Source organism: Cetorhinus maximus, chromosome 15, assembly GCF_964194155.1.
Source record: "Cetorhinus maximus chromosome 15, sCetMax3.hap1.1, whole genome shotgun sequence".
In the NCBI taxonomy this organism is placed as follows: domain Eukaryota; kingdom Metazoa; phylum Chordata; class Chondrichthyes; order Lamniformes; family Cetorhinidae; genus Cetorhinus; species Cetorhinus maximus.
Genome location: NC_135893.1, coordinates 92,268,191 through 92,285,108, shown reverse-complemented (window position 1 = coordinate 92,285,108; position 16,918 = coordinate 92,268,191). Strand labels below are relative to the sequence as shown.

The window sequence follows — 16,918 nt, the reverse complement described above, 5'->3', positions numbered from 1 at the left end:
GGTGGACAGCCTATCACCAGAAATTGAGACAGAGAGGTCAGGGAAGGGAACTGTCAGTGATGGACCATGTGAAAGTGATGGAGGGGTGGAAATTGGAAGCAAAATTAATAAATTTTTTCCAGGCCCAGATGAGCGCATGAAGCAGCACCGAAACAGCCATCGATGTACCGGAGAAAGAGTTGTGGGAGGGAGGGCCTGAGTAGGACTGGAACAAGGAATGTTCCACATACCCCATAAAGAGACAGGCATAACTGGGGCCCATGCGGGTACCCATAGTCACACCTTTTATTTGGAGGAAGTGAGACGAGTTTAAGGAGAATTTGTTCAGTGAGAGAACAAGTTCAGCCAGATGGAGGAGAGTGGTGGTGGATGAGGATTGTTCAGGTCTCTGTTCAAGGAAGAAATGAAGAACCCTCAGACCATCCTGGTGGGGGATGGAGGTGTAGAGAGAGTGAATGTCCATGGTGAAGAGGATGCGGTTGGGACCAGGGAACTGGAAATTGTTGATATGATGTAAGGCACCAGAGGAATTGCGGATGTAGGTGGGAAGAGACTGGACAAGGGAGAGAGAATGGAGTCAAGATAGGATTCGATAGGAATTATATAATTGAATTAATTAATTAACTGGCCAACATGGATTATCAAGAAGCGTAGAAGTGAAGGAATAAGAGTTTATAGATAAAAGAAATGAAACGAATGTTGTGTATATGGATTTTCAAAAGGCAATGGATAAGGTCACAGGGGCTTCTCAATAAAAATGAAGGCACCTTGTATTGAAAGTAGCATGGCAGTATGGTCAGGATGTTATTTAAAGAGAAAAAGACTGTAGTGTTTTCTTTTAACAGGAAGGATGTAAAGAGTGGTGTGCCACATGTTGATGCTATTTCTCAATACATAGAAAAATCTTAAGCTTTCGTATTAAAATTTGCAGAAAGCATAAAATAAGAAGTGGTTAACTGAAGAGAACTGGAAGTGACTCCCCTGGGGATGGGCAATTTAATAGATTGGGCAGATAAATATCGGTTTTTCTCTGGCTACTTTTGAAATTTAAAGGCTTTGAAAAATGTGATAAGAACGTGTTAGAAGCAAGACTTTTGATTATATAGATATAACATGTGGTTTACTGTTTTTTGTTTTTTGGTTAGGTCAAATGACTCAGCTATGTGACCTCATTAACAAGAGTGGAGAGCTGCTGGCTAAAAATCTTTCTCACTTGGATACAGTGCTAGGTGCATTGGATGTGCAGGAGCATTCTCTGGGAGTCTTGGCAGTATTGTAAGTTCCAAATAATTGTCATGTAATTTCATGTAAATTGTACATAGTTGGGAATTCATTTTCTATAATAAAATTGCACCCTTGTTCCTGTTGTCATAAAAATGCTTCAGTGAATTGCCCTGGAACATGTCACTACATGAAAGATGTTACCTGAATCTGATCATGGTGGTTGCTCATTCAAGAAGCTACTACCTTCAAAATGAGTTCTTAATCATATGATGAGGAATTTAAGATTCTTTTGGTTTTGCTGGAAGCATAACAGAAAGAAGGTAATGAGGCCAATACTGTCTATAACTCCTGCCCATGAGTCTGTTGGAGTCATTACACAAGTGCTAGAAACAAAGTACATCACCAAGCTATTAAATCACAAGTTAACCTGATCAGGATAGTCCAATCATTAATGGATCTTGTCAAACACTGCAGGTGGCCACCGACATGTATTTGTATGTATGTTTGTCGCTGTGAGGCTAGGTGTTCATTGTTCAAGCAAGTGTCAGCCTCAAGAGATTTTCTTTTCAAAGGAATAACTGTGCTTTCAAAGGTTTTAGGGGGTGTTGAAATCAACACTTCATGATGTACTAGTTAGCAATTGCTTTGACCTAGGTACAATAGATGCTGGAGCATTATTCTATAACTAGCAATGGCAAAGTTATTTTCAGGAAGACCAACTGTCAGGAAGCCACTTCTATTCATGGGAAGTGTTTGAATGTTATTTATCAGAAAGATTTGTTGCTTCTGTAAATTACTGTTTTCATTGAATTGCCTTTTAGCCTTATCTGTTATGAAAGTGACTGTTGGCATTGGTATTAATTGTCCTCTGATGTTTACAATTGGGATTCCTAATGCTCTGTAATTTTGCAGCCATGGAGAATGCTGGAAGAGATCAAGAAGATAGGGAGAAATGGGGCAATGCAGGGATTTGAAGATAAAAATGAGAATATTGAACTCCATTGTGTAGGACATGGGAAACCAATGAAACACTGTCTTAATACATTACTTTAAACATATTTATTGTATTGAGATAATTCAAAACTCTACAGACTTGTTGCAGACTCTGCATTCTCTAGTTGGAGAGTTTGGGTGGGGTTGCTCTAGAAATTGTCCCTGAAGTGCTTCAGAATCCTAAGGGCCTCAAGTGAGTTCATTAGATGAGAATCTTAAACACTTACATCATTCGTGATTTTGAAGGTTGGTACAATTGGAAATGTTTCTAATCTGTTGCACTCTAACATTTCTAGGTTCAACGAAAATTAGACTGACCATGACACCATGGTACAGGAGCCGTTCAAGTAGGGGAGGAGGAAATAGGAACGTGGTGGTGGAAGGGGACAGTGAAATTAGGGGATAGATACTTTTCTCTGCAGCTGTGACCGTGAATCCCGAAGGCTGCGTTGCCTGCCCGGTGTCAAGGTTAAGGACATCTCCCCAGGGCTGGAGAAGAACTTGGAGTGGGAGGGGAGGGATCCAGTTGTCGTCGCCCACGTTGAAACCAACAACATTGATAGCACTAGAAAAGAGGTTCTGCTGAAAGAATTTGAACAGTTAGGACCTAAATTAAAAAGCAGAACCTCCAAGGTAATAATCTCGGGATTAGTGCCTGAGCCACAGGCAAACTGGCATAGGATAAATAAAGTCAAGGAGTTAAATGCGTGGCTCAAAGATTGATGTGGGAGGAATGGGTTTCAGTTCGTGGGCCACTGGCACCAGTACAGGTGTAGAAGGGAGCTGTTCTGGTCGGACGGGCTTCACTTGAACCGTGCTGGGACCAGCTTCCTTGCAAATTGAACAACTAGGGGCGTAGAGATGGATTTAAACTAAATAGAAGTGGGGAGGGTTCTGGGGAGGGGATACGTAGGTTTACAAAGCAAAAGGATATGGCAATATTGCAGGGCACATATTTAGGTAATGATACCCAGGGTATGACAGGAAGGGACAGAGTGTACAAAGATAAAAAAATCAGTAGCAAATAGGGTCAAAGGGGGAAAAAATGGTAAAAGGGCAAAATTAATGGCTCATTACGTAAATGTACGTAGTATTCGGAACAAAATAAACTAATTAACGGCACAAATAGAGGTTAATGAGCATGACCTTATAGCCATTGTGGAGACATGGTTACAAGGAGATCAAAGCTGGGAACTAAATATTCAGGAGTATGTGGCTTTTCGAAAGGACAGGCAGGAAGGAAAGGGTGGTGGGGAAGCTTTGTTAGGACAAGATGGAATAAGTATGATACCAAGAAATGATCTTGGATCAGAGGATGTAGAATCCATATGGGTGGAAGTGAGAAATAACGAGGGAAAGAAGACACTGGTGGGAGTAGTCTATAGGCCCCCTAACACTGCTAAGCCAGTTATACTGTACGACAGAGAATAAATCAGGAGATGATGAGGGCATGTAAACAAGGCAGTACATTAATCATGGGTGACTTTAATCTTCATGTAGATTGGGAAAATCAAATTGGCAGAGGGAGCCACGAGCAAGAATTCAAAGTGTATTCAGGACTGTTTCAGAGAGCAATATGTTGTGGATCCAACCAGGGATCAGGCCATTTTGGATCTGGTAATGTGTAATAAGGCAGGTTTAATAAATGATCTCAGAGTAAAAGATCCCCTAGGAAACAGTGACCATAAAATGATAGAGTTTAGCATTCAGTTTGAGAGTGAGAAATTTGGGTCGGAAACAACTATGCTAAACTTAAATAAGGGTAATTACAAAGGAATGAGGGCAGAGTTGAGTAGAGTGGACTGAGAAAGGAGTTTAGCAGAAAAGACGGTTGATGAACAGTAGCAGAAGTTTAAGAAAATAGTTCATAACTCACAACAAATATATATCTCAGCGAGGAAAAACGATTCTAGGAAGGGGATAAACCAACTATGGTTAACCAAGGAAGTTAAGGATAGTATAAAGTTGAAAGAGAAAACATATAATGTGGCAAAGATTAGTGGTAAGCTAGAGGATTGGGAAAGTTTTAAAAACCACCCAAAGGTGACCAAAAAATGATAGAAGGAGAAAGTAAACTTTGACTAGCAAGTAATATGAAAATGGACAGTAAGAGCTTCTTTAAATATATAAAAAGGAAGAGAGAGACCAAAGTGAACATAGGCCTCTTAGAGAATGAGGCTGGGAAATAATAACAGAGAATCAGGAAATGGCAGAGGAGTTGAATAAATACTTTGCATCAGTCTTCACAGTAGAAGACACTAATAGCATTCCAAAAGTACTAAATAATCAAGGTGCAAAAGGGGAGGAGAAAATAAACGCAATAACTATCACTAGAGAAAAAGTACATGGGAAATTAATGGGGCTAAAGGCCCTGATGGGTTGTGTCCTAGGATATTAAAGGAAGTGGCTACAGAGATGGTGAATGCATTGGTAGTAACCTTCAAAGAATCCTTAGATTCTGGAAAAATCCCAGAGGATTGGAAAACTGCCAATGTAACACCCTTATTCAAAAAAGGAGGGAAACAAAAAACACATAACTATAGGCCAGTTAACTTAACATCCGTCTTTGGGAAAATGTTAGTCTATTATAAAGGATGTAATAGACTATTTAGAAATGCATAATATAACCGAGCAGAATCAGCATGACTTCATGAAGGGGAAATCGTGCCTGACAAATTTATTAGAATTCTTTGAGGAAGTAACAAACGACTAGATAAAGGGGAACCAGTAGATGTAATATATTTGGATTTCCAAAAGGCGTTCAATAAGGTACTACACATAAGGTCACTTAATAAGACAAGAGCCCATGGTGTTAGGGGTAGTATATTAGCATGGATAGAGGATTGGCTAACTAGTAGAAGACAGAGAGCTGGATTAAGGGGGGCATTTTCAGGATGGCAACCTGTAACTAGTGGAGTGTCACAGGGGTCAGTGCTGGGGCCGCAATTATTTACAATATATATTAATAACTTAGTTGAGGGAAGTGAATGTACTATTGCCAAGTTTGCGGAAAACAAAATAGGTGGGAAGGCAAGTGGTGAGGATGACACAAGGAGTCTACAGAGGGATATAGACAGGTTAAGTGAATGGGCAAAAACTCAGCAGGTGGGATATAATGTGGGAAAACATGAGGTTGTGCACTTTGGCAGGAAGAATAAAGGAGTTGAATATTAAATGGAGAAAGACTGCAGAAAGCTGCAGTACAGAGGGATTTGGGAGTCCTCGTGCATGAATCACAAAAAGCTAGCATACAAGTTCAGCAGGTAACAGGGAAGGCAAATGGAATGTTAGCCTTTATTTCAAAGGGAATAGAGTATAAAAATAGGGATAAAAGCAAAATACTGCGGTTGCTGGAAATCTGAAACAAAAACAGAAAATGCTGGAAAAACTCAGCAGGTCTAACAGCATCTATGGAGAGAAAAACAGAGTTATGTTTCGAGTCCGTATGACTCTTCTTCAGAGATAAAGAGAAGTAAAAATATGATGAAATTTATACTGTTTAAGGGGAGTGGATTAGGTGAAGCTGGATAGAAGGCCAGAGATAGGTGAGGGCAAAGGAGAGGTTGACAAAGATGTCATGAACAAAAGGACATTTGTTCATAAAAATAGGGAAGTCTTGCTAAAATTATAGAAGGCACTAGTTAGACGACACCTAGAATACTGTGAACAGTTTTGGCCTCCTTACCTAAGGAAAGATATACTGGCATTGCAGGCAGTCTAGAGAAGGTTCACTAGGTTGGTCCTGGGTATGGAGGGATTTTCTTATGAGGAGAGGTTGAGTAGGTTTGGCCTGTACTCATTGGAGTTTAGAAGAATGAGAGGCGACCTTATTGAAACATATAAGATTCTTAGGGGGCTTGACAGGGTAGATGTTGAGAGGTTGTTTCCTTTACGTGGGAGATCCTAGGATGAGGGCATAATCCCAGAGTAAGAGGTCACCCATTTAAGACAGAGATGAGGAGGAATTTCTTCTGAGGGTGGTGAATTTGTGGGATTCTTTACTGCAGAGGGCTGTAGAGGCTGGCTCGCTAAGTATATTCAAGGCTGAGGTAGACAGATTTTTGATCAGTATGGGAGTCTAGGGTTATGGGGAAAAGGTAGGAAAGTGGAGTTGAGGATTGTCAGATCAGCCATGACCTCATTGAATGGCGGAGCAGACTTGATGGGGCCAAATGGCCTTTTTTGTTCCTACGTTTTATGGTCTTATACATTGTTGTGATATATCGCCAAAGAAAATCAAATAGTAGTATTCCATCACTATTTTTCTAAGTTTCTTTTTTGTGCAGGTATGTGAAATTTTCTATGCCCAGTATCCCAGATTTTGAGACCTTATTCTCCCAAGTTCAACTTTTTATTAGCACTTGCAATGGCGAGCACATCAGATATGCAACAGATACTTGTAAGTACCTCTTCTGTAACATGCTTTTCCATGTTTACAGTCTTCACTTTCTAAAAATTTATTGAAATACATTTGTAGCACTGCTCATGTTTATATTTGTTTTTGTCTTTCTGTAGTTGCGGGTCTTTGTCATCAGTTGACAAATGCTTTAGTAGAAAGAAAACAGGTAAACATTTCTGTACATTTTCACATTTTAGTTTTTAAATGTGCTTCAGGAAATTAATGAAACATTATTGTGAATATTTGAATGAAATCATCCTTTTGAAACTTATTATTTTGCTTACTGTTATTATCATATGTTCTAGTAAGTTTGTTAAAAGTCAAATAGAATCTTTGGAAGTTGATGTGAGGCGAGGGGCATTTCTTTCACATCTCAGCAACTTGTTGAGATCATTGATAGAGGCATGGTTGCAGGCCAATTGACTGTTTTAGTATGGGCATGGTGCATGATTTGGATGGGGTGAAATAGCAAATGGGATGAATGTTAAAAATGATTTTCAGCCAATTAAAATAGTTTGGGGCTAAATGTTTTTAAATAAATAATTGAAAAGGAAAAAATTGCAATCTATAGGGAAAGACCAGAGGAAGGGGATTAATTGGATAATCCTTTCAAAGAGCAGGCAGCTGTAAGATTTTATAATGAAAACTTATTCTATTTTCCATTAACTGGCAGGTAGCTATTTTAACTGTAGCAGGCAAATTAAAAGTTAAGATATCAAATATAATTGCTAAATGACCCATCTTTTTTATCTCAGTAAATGTTATGGGTTTCTAGTAAATATGCAAGGTTTTAAAAAAAAATCTCAAAGTTCTTAGCTTGCGCAATTCCATTGAACTTGGTCACAAGTAGGGACTTTTGCTAGGTGCATTATTCTGGTGTACCATCTCCATAAACACTTATGGTCTTCTGATGGAATGTAATGTACTGAAATTGTTTGAATGAAATCGATGCAGGAGAGGTGTTCTGCCAGAAAATTCCACATAATGAATGGGTCAATGACATTTTAGGATTCTTGCACTTGGATGTGCAGTAATTGCATAAGATATAAGATTAAAAATGAAGTATTGACCTACATTGTATTTAAAGAATTTCATCATTTTGAAGTACAAGATGATTAAAGATGGCCTGTTTGGCATTGAAATACTGATTACATGGAGGAAATTAAGTGTGGTCCAAAGTGCTTATCTGTTTTATATCATAAACTAGATCATCAACAAATGCCTCTTTATGTTTATAACATTGACTTACATACAGTTTCCATGTTAGACACATTGGAAAGTTCATATTAAACTTCACGTATTTGTAGTTCTGTGTGAAATTATAATTTTCACTGTATAGTTCATAGAGGTTAAAATCAAATTTTGCCAGCTTAAAATATTTCTTGGCGTTTTGTTTCTTAACAATTTTTCTCCCTTATTATTTTCTTCCCCTCCTGAAGGTGTTGATTTCTTACTTGGGTATAGTCCTTAAGCACAGTTGTTCTCAAGTACCTTACTTGTGGCTATTACTCGTTTAGTTCTTAATAGTGTCAGTGGGCTATTTGACCCTGGGCATTATGGCTGATCTCAATCACACCTTTGATGTCCATAATCTTCCACTTGGGGTTGTTGGGCAGAGATCAGAGATTATACTGCTTGGCCTAGGATACTGATGCCAGTGTTGCCTGTGGGGCAGGGGGATGTGGAATTTCTGTGTATTTAATGTATTGAGGAAAAGAAGAATATTCAGTTTAAAATAATTTATTTTTTTTTAAAGCCACTGAGAGGCATTAGCATTCTAAAACAGGCCATAGACAAGATGCAGATGAATACAAACCAACTTACCTCAGTTCACGCTGACCTCTGCCAGGTAAGATTAGTTTATTTGTGTGTGCAAGTGATCTTTAATTTGTATACAAAGAATCACAATGTTTTCTATCACAGTTATAATATTTTTGAGGATCTCTATTCCTTCTACAATTTGGGGGAATCCCTCTGATCCCTTTCTCCTCTGCGTCTCTGTTTTGGAAATTGGCAAGCCTAACATTTCTACAAATTTATTTTTTTTAAATAAGTTTTGGTATAAACTGTAATAAGTGATGACATAGTGGAAAAAAAATAGACAAACAGTAGAATCTAGCCCAATTATGGAAGGCATCAGCAGGTGTTTGGTTGATCTGAGATACTTAATGGGTTAGCCTTTCAACTATTCAGTTCGAACAAACATCTTTCCCAGCTGCTGTTTATTTTTTACATTGTCAGCATTATTTTTTTAAATGACTGAAAATTAGTACAATTTTCTTTTAAAAAAATGTTATATATTCAACAAGTGGTGCTAGCAACAGTATAAATGTTGCAGCCAGTATCACTGAGCAGAGTACCATGATTTATTGGGACCCACTGTCCTTTGACTCTTCAATGCACTTGAGTCTGAGTTGACTCTGAAACTTGTACCTCAATAAACCTCAACTTGTCAGACATTTATTAAGAGTGGAGCTGCCAGTATCACTGTTCAGAAGATTCATATTTCACATGTATGCCAGAATCAGAGGCACTTAACTTCACAACCAAGAGCCATGCTGTATATAACACAGAATATTTTATTAGTGGCAGTTGCATGCATTCTTGCACCATGAAAGAGATTCTTATTGCTTTTTGCAGTGTGTTTATTCACCATGACTAGTTATATCTACATTTCAGACTGACTTTTTGCATGCTGCCTGCATTTCTTAATGCCTCCATTTAGTTTTATATACAGTCTGGTATGCAAATTGTACCTGATTGCATTGATTTTATTATTTTAAATATGAGGCTTGACTTTTGCATTGGTGGAAACCTTGTAAAGGTTTTCAACTATAAAATTGCTCTTAATCTTAGTTTCCAAAAGCACAATAATATCTAAGATCTTTGTATGTTCAACAAGCTTTTTTTTCCCATTTAATAGCTTTGCCTGCTAGCAAAATGCTTCAATCCTGCAATTCCCTACCTGGAAGTGGATATGACAGATATTTGTAAAGAAAATGGAGCCTATGACGCCAAGCACTTTCTATGTTATTACTATTATGGTGGCATGATCTACACAGGACTCAAGAATTTTGAGCGGGCACTGTATTTCTATGAACAGGTAAAAATGAACATAGTTGGAAATGGTATCTTCAAGAATGAGTCTTGAATATTTGTTTGCTAAGTATTAATATATTAAAACTATCGTAAAATTGCATTACAATGTTTATGTTTTGTGGCTACTACAAATTTCAACCTCCAACTTACTGACATTAGCAGGTGACTGACATCAGATTCTGCTTTTGGAGGTTGGGATAAATATTACCCATTTAACCAAAATGACAAACTTTGCACCAAGGATGTAACTCTTCAGGTATAATGTCAGTTTTATTCTGAGAAGTTAATGGCAACTTTAAATAGTAGCAGATAGGAAGGAAGACCTTTGTCCTTTTCTTGAACATAATACATACTAGGAAGTACATGAATAGGGCAATTGGTGAATGCTAAATATTACATCGGTCTTGCACGGAATTTGAGTCATATTGCTTTAATGCAATAGTGGTACAAGCGGGGATAGCTGCCTTTGGTTTTATTCATCAGATTCATTGTTATTCCAATTAATGGCTTTTAGCTCAAAAGTAGGTGGTAAAATCAGATTGTTGAAATACTCATTAACAATTAGAAGTATCCATTTTTTTCCCCTCAGGCAATAACAACTCCAGCCATGGCAGTCAGTCACATTATGTTGGAGTCTTATAAAAAGTATATTCTTGTCTCCTTGATTCTGCATGGGAAAGTTCAGCAGCTGCCCAAATACACGTCACAGATAGTGGGAAGATTCATTAAGGTGAGATTGCAAATTTAATTTTAGAGGTGAGAGTTTTTAGCACTTCACCTTTGGCCAATCTTGCCTTGAGATTTTTTTTCAGTAATTAATGAAAATAACCTAGTGTAGTGATGCCTTTGAACTGTACTGTTAACTCTACATTGCACACCCTTTAGACCTTGTTTTATAACTTTCATCCTAAGTATCCACAGATAGCGATTATGTTAAAATAATTCCATTTATTATCTTATATTTAAACATTAAACCCAATTACTTTATTTCATTTAATTTGGTGTGTGCTGTGTAATGTTTTGCAAGTTTTATTTTAGTGTTGAAATCCAACAGAATGCCCAATTCGTGCTTCAAATCATAACATTTTATAACCTAAGCACTTACAATGTGAAACTTTTGAAACTGTAACTGAAAGAATGCATATTTAGAGACTTAGGTGTTGATCTACAACTGAGCTTTGAGTCTAAACTACACCCAGCACTTCTGGGATGGCTGGCCTGCAGTCAATTGTCTGCTATTTCTCTACCTTCATTCTGGGGACCCAGGCTTGACTTCCTTTAGGATAAGCCCACAACTTCTGTCTGTGCCTCCACTGAAGTTCTCCAAACAGTGCATTGAGGCCCTTTTCCCCCACCCTCCACTCCTTAATGAGTATTAGCTCCAATCGACCCATCCTCCTCTCTCTTTTTCACCACCCCAGAGTGCCTGCCAGGGGCTAGCCTTGTCAATCTCATCTGGATTTACCCCCCTCCCATTCCCTCTGCTCTGAGCTAGGTGCCAGAGACAAATTTGTCTTTTCCTGTCTGAGTTTTTTTTACCTTTTAAAAGCCTCACCAAAACATCTCTTTTTCATCAATTTTTTGGTCACCTTTCTTAAGCTGGATGCTTGCTCCTTATCTCAACTGTCAAGTACCTTGGACGTTTTTCTAAGCTAAAGACATATAAGTTGTGATACTCATTTTTGTTTTGCTTAAAAAAAGCGGCTGAGCGAGAAACATATACTTCAAAGTGACTAAGCGTGTCCATTACTCGGTAATTTTGACTATTTATTTTAATGTTTGTGCTCTTTCCTCTGCTGTCCTTTGGTTTGATTTAATTCAGATGTGGACTGGGATATGATGTAAACTGTTGAACACCTTGTGAGCAGCACGGCTGACATGATGATAGTAGTGCTGAGGAAAAAGTGACTGGGACATGGTGCCTACAATGGTAAAGTCTAAAAGTTACCATTTCAAAATTCTACAACTGTGTTGCAGCTTGAAGGTTTCTTTCCTTTCTGGTTGCCCTGTTTAACATCTTAGCATCTTCTGCCATCCATTTCCCATGTTTACATTTATAAGCTGAGTGAAGCCATCACTGTTGTTCTATGTAACAAGATGAAATGAGCCTATTTCTATTTGTATAACGCTGCACAGAAGGGTACTGCTCTAGATAATGCATGTAGTGTCACAGACTCAGGGCAGATATTTGTCATATCAAGATTATAATTAAGCAAACTTTGTTTTCAGTTGATGAATGGTGGTGTTTTTTTTTGGAACCTGCTCATTTCACTTTTCAATCCCATTCTCTTTAGTTTTGCATTAAAAATAAATTAATGTACCTAGCGATCTATCAGTGGAAGCTTTCATGCCAATTTTGTTCCTTTTTCTTTTCACCTGTCCTGAGGATACTAACTCCTCTTGGAGTGCAATCCAAGGAGGATGGACAGTGGCATTTGTTGTTGGGCTGCTGGGTGGGGTGGGAAAATTGCAATCAGGCAAGAGAACTTGACCAACTGCCTCTATGTACGGAGGCAATTTGTGCCCCTATTGATCATATACTTAAACTGTGATTTGAATAAAAGTAGATGACATGTATTTTAGATGAGAGATCATGAAAGCATATACCTTGGGGATTAATTTGAATACTCTAGTGGCTCTCTTATGCTGTTGTTCACTGTGCTTGAACAGTATCACTGAGGAGTGGAGAAATTATATGGTGTTGATGGAATATTATTGGGAAACAGTACCCATAATGGTGAAGTCCAAAGTTAGCATTTGAAAATTCTACAAATCTGTTGCTGCTTGAAGTTTGCTTTGTCCTTTGACCTTTGTGGTCCTCCCATTTAATTTCCTAGTGTTTCTTTCATTCATTTCCCATTTTTATTTAAGCACTGGAGCGGGAGGAGACGTTTAGATTTTAATTTGGCGAGGTAGGATCCTGAGGTTTGACAGCACTGGAGGTGGGTCATGGGTTTGGCAGCCCTGAGAGGGAGATGCTGGGATTCCATGGCACTTGGGGTGTTATGAAGCTTTAAATTTAGTAGCTGTAAGGAGGGGAAATGTTACATTTTGGTAGCAATGGTGAAAGGATTCTTGTGAAATAGCTAGCCCATCCATATGCTCATTTTGTGGAAATAATTGTATTTAAGAGCTAAGTATAAATGAAAAATGCATGTCCGCTGTAAAGATGGCCTTAGTGTCACTGACCTGAATTTTAAATTTTAAAAAATTAAAAGAGCTTAAACTATTTGGTAAAGCAAACTCAAATATTATGATTGACAAAGAGACAAATCATTAATTTTTATGGACCAAAATCAACATTTTCTGCATGAAGAATTGTTTACAGTTTTTTCAGTATTAATCAAATAAAAAATAATCAGTATAATTGCTTTCCTTTTAATCATACCTCACTCTTTGTTTGATGTGCGTCTGAGTGAGGCTTTCACTGGAATTAAAACAATAATTATTTATATCTGAAGCTTTACCTTAAAAACTTTTAAAATTTATTCTCCCCTTGTTATCAAATAATTTGGAGAAAAATAGAAATCTTCAGAGATCCTGTTACAGCATGAGGAAAGCACAGTTCCACTTATACTGACACAATACGATTCAGACTGGGAAATTTTTGTATTTCAGTAAGGGGTATGTGAGGAGACAGGCAGCTATGCCGGAGTGAGACGGAGATGGAGTGAGTAGTGAATTAGGCTCACAGTGGAATATGGTGCACAGGGGAAAGACGTGTGGTTTACATAGGAATTATTCTAAGTCGGGAACAGGAGCAGCAGAGCAGAAATGGACCTGGGTGTAAACCTCACCTTCAGAGATGAGTTTGAAAAAGAAAATCAAACAGTGACATCACAGGAAAACTATAAGCTCATTAGTTGGTAAGAAACTGCTATTAGAGATGTCTTTAAATAGCTGTAAATTAGAAAAGTGTGTTATTTTTAAAGAAGTAGCTACTTGGATTTGAGTAAGATACATTAGGAATAAGAGGAAGTTGGGAACAGTAACATAAAGTAATATAAGTAAACCAAAGTAAAATAAAGTTAATGTAAGAGAAGTAAAGTTAAGACCTGGCAGGGCAGCTCGGTTGTGTGGAATGCATGTCCTGTAATATGTGGGAAGTCGTGGTCACTACTGGTGACCTAGACGACCAGATGAGCAGGAAGTGCTGCCAGCTGCAGAAACTTGAGCTCCGGGTTTCGGAGCTTGAGCGGTGGCGAGCCACTGTGGTGCATCCGGGAACCTGAGAGCTATGTGGCTAGCACGTTCAGAGAGATGGTCAGACTGCAGGTTAGAAGCATGGAGGCATAAAGGGAATGGGTGACTGCCAGGCAGTTGAAGAGAACGAGACAGGTAGTGCAGGAGTTGCCTGGGGTCCCGCTTACTAATCGGTTTTTCCTTTTTGGATACTGGTGAGGGTGTTGGTTCCTCAGAGGAGTGCACTCAGAGACAGGTTTGTGGCACCATAAGTGGCTCGGTTGTACAGGATGGGAGGAAGAAGAAAGGAAGAATAATAATGATGGGGATTCATTAGGGGACGGGTGCTTCTGCGGCTATAGATGTGACTCCAGGATGGTATGTTGCCTCCATGGTGCCAGGGTCAAGAATGCCACTGAGTGGCTGCAGGGCATTGTTCTGGGGGAAGGTGAACAACCAGAGGTTGTGGTCTACGTTAGTACCAATGACTTAGGTAGGAAAGGGGACGTGATTCTGCAGACAGAATTTAGGGAGCTAGGTAGAAAATTAGCAAGCAGGTCTCCAGATTACTCAGAAATAGGAGGATAAGGCAGTTAAATGTGTGGCTGGAAAGATGGTGCAGCAAGGAGGGCTTTGGATTCCTGAGACACTGGCTCTGGGGGAGATGGTAGTTGTACAGGCCTGATGGGCTGCATCTGAACAGAGCTGGGACTGAGTTCCTTGTGGAGCATTTTGCTATTGCTATTGTAGGTAGGGAGGGGTCTTTAAAATAACTTGGCAGGGGTGAGGGGGTGCTTTAAACTAACTCAGCGGTGGCGGGGGGCTGCTCTAAACTAACTCGGCAGGGGTATGGGAACCAGGAGAGAATATTAGAGAGTAATACCAAAGTGCACAAAATACTGGGAGAGACAGCACTAAAATAGAGAATAATAAATTAATAAGGCAGTGTTGGAGTAAAGGAGAAGGTAATGAAGTTTAAACCTGGGTTATACTGAATGTATGTGAATGCATAGAGTACAGTAAATAAGAATGGTGAGCTATAGGTGCAGATTGCCATGTGGAATTATGGTGTTGTGGCGATAACAAAGACCTGGCTCAAGGAAGTGCAGAACTGGATGTTAAATATTTCTGGGTGCAAGGTGTTCAGGAAGGATAGGGTAAGAAGAAAAGGAGGAGGGATGGCTGTATTAGTTAAGCGTATTGCAGTGCTGGAGAAAGAGGATGTCCCAGAGAGTTCAAGGACAGAATCGATTTGGGAGCTAAGGAACATAAAAGATGCAATTACATTGCTTGGTGTAGTTTATAGACTAGTGGGAAAGATGTAACTCTTTCGAGTCAAATGAAATAAACTAAATTAACAAAATCAGGGATAAAGTAAAAGACAGTCCCTTAAAGGGAAACTGCAAAAACAAAAGACAAAATTTAAAGGAAACTTACAAACAAAGAGGAACAAACCTGCAGGGAAGTTAGAGAGGTGCAAACGTTATTGAGTAGTTATAATGGGGGACTTTACTTACCTGAATATAGACTGGGATAGTGGTAGTGTAAAGGGTGGAGAGGGGCAAAAGTTTCTAGAGTGTGTTCAGAATTTTTTGCAGCAGTATGTGTCCGGTCCAACAAGAAATGAGTCACTGCTAGACTGGATCTGTTTGGCCCACCTAATTTCCAAGAACAAGTGTTAGTGAAGGAACATTTAGGAGACAGTGATCATTGTATCATAAAGTTTAGGATGATGGTAGAAAAGGACAATGGGCAATTCAGAGTAAGAATAATTAACTGGAGGAGAGCTGACTTCAATGGGGCAAGAATGGAGATGAGCCGGATAGATTGGAACCAAAGGTTGGCGGGAAAAACTGTAGCTGAACAATGGGCTACCTCCAAAGAAGAAATAGTTCGGGCACAGTCATGTTATATTCCCTCAAAAGGGGAAGGTAGGGCAAACAGATCCAGAGCTCCCTGGATGAAAAAGGAGAGAGAAGTTAAGATAAAGAAGAAAAAGTGCTTCTGACAGGTGTCAGACAGAAAACACAATTGAGAACCAAGCTGAATACAGAAGGTTCAGAGGAGAGGTGAAGAAGCAAATAAGAGAAGCGAAAGAGGGGTAATGAGAAAGGACTGACAGCCAACATAAGGGGAATCCCAAAGTCTTCTATAGGCAAATAAATAGTAAAAGGGTGGTTAAGAGGAAGAGTAGGGCTGATTAGGGACCAAAAAAGGAGATTTACGCATGGAGGCAGGGGGCATGGCTGAGGTATTAAGTTAATACTTTGCATCTGTCTTTACCAAGGAAGCGTGTGCTACCCAGGCCATGGTGACAGAGGAGGAAACTCTGTCACTAGAAGGGTTCAAAATTGATAAGGAGGTGGTATTGGATAAACTGCTGGTACTTAAAGTTGACAAGGCACTGGGACCAGATTAGGTGCACCCAAGGATATTGAAGGAAGTGAGAGTGAAAATTGCAGGGGTACTGGCCAAAATCTTTGTCTTCCCTAGACTCAAGGGAGATGCTAGAGGACTGGAGAATTGCAAACATTACACCCGTGTTCAAAAAAGGTTGTAAAGATAAGCCAAGCAATTGCAGGACAATCAGTTTAACTTCAGTGGTGGGGAAGCTTCTAGAAACAATTATTTGGGTTAGAATTAATAGTCACATGGAAAAATGTGGGCTGATTAGGAAGAGCCAGCATGAATTTCTTAAGGAAAACTCATGTTTAACTAACTTGCTGGAGGGTAATGCTGTTGATGTAGTGTACATGGACTTCCAAAAGGCATTCCATACAGTGCTGCACAACAGACTTGAAATAAGTTATAGCTCATGGAATAAAAAGGACAGTAGGGATGTGAATACAAAATTGGCTGAGTAATAGGAAACAGCAAGTAATAGTTGATGGATACTTTTCGGGCTGGAGGAAGGTTTGTAATGGAGTTCCCCAGGGGTCAGCATTGGGACCCTTGCTTTTCCTGGTATAAATTAATGATCTATATCTTGGTGTGCATGGGGCAATTTCAAAGTTTGTGGAT

General features: G+C 39.1%; 1 protein-coding gene across 4 annotated transcripts in view; it reads left to right on the top strand.

The window, feature by feature from the left end:
- The window catches only part of cops3 (COP9 signalosome subunit 3), a 40,730-nt gene that overhangs the window by 9,329 nt on the left and 14,483 nt on the right, over positions 1–16,918 (top strand). For 2 of the 4 annotated variants that reach the window (XM_078558906.1, XM_078558907.1), the window contains exons 2-7: positions 1,146–1,275; positions 6,504–6,616; positions 6,733–6,782; positions 8,373–8,465; positions 9,540–9,719; positions 10,305–10,445. In XM_078558906.1, the coding sequence (XP_078415032.1) occupies positions 1,146–1,275; positions 6,504–6,616; positions 6,733–6,782; positions 8,373–8,465; positions 9,540–9,719; positions 10,305–10,445 (707 nt within the window). Of the gene's footprint in view, positions 1–1,145; positions 1,276–6,487; positions 6,617–6,732; positions 6,783–8,372; positions 8,466–9,539; positions 9,720–10,304; positions 10,446–16,918 lie in introns of all 4 variants that reach the window. The other 2 variants (XM_078558909.1, XM_078558908.1) reach the window with 2 other exon arrangements.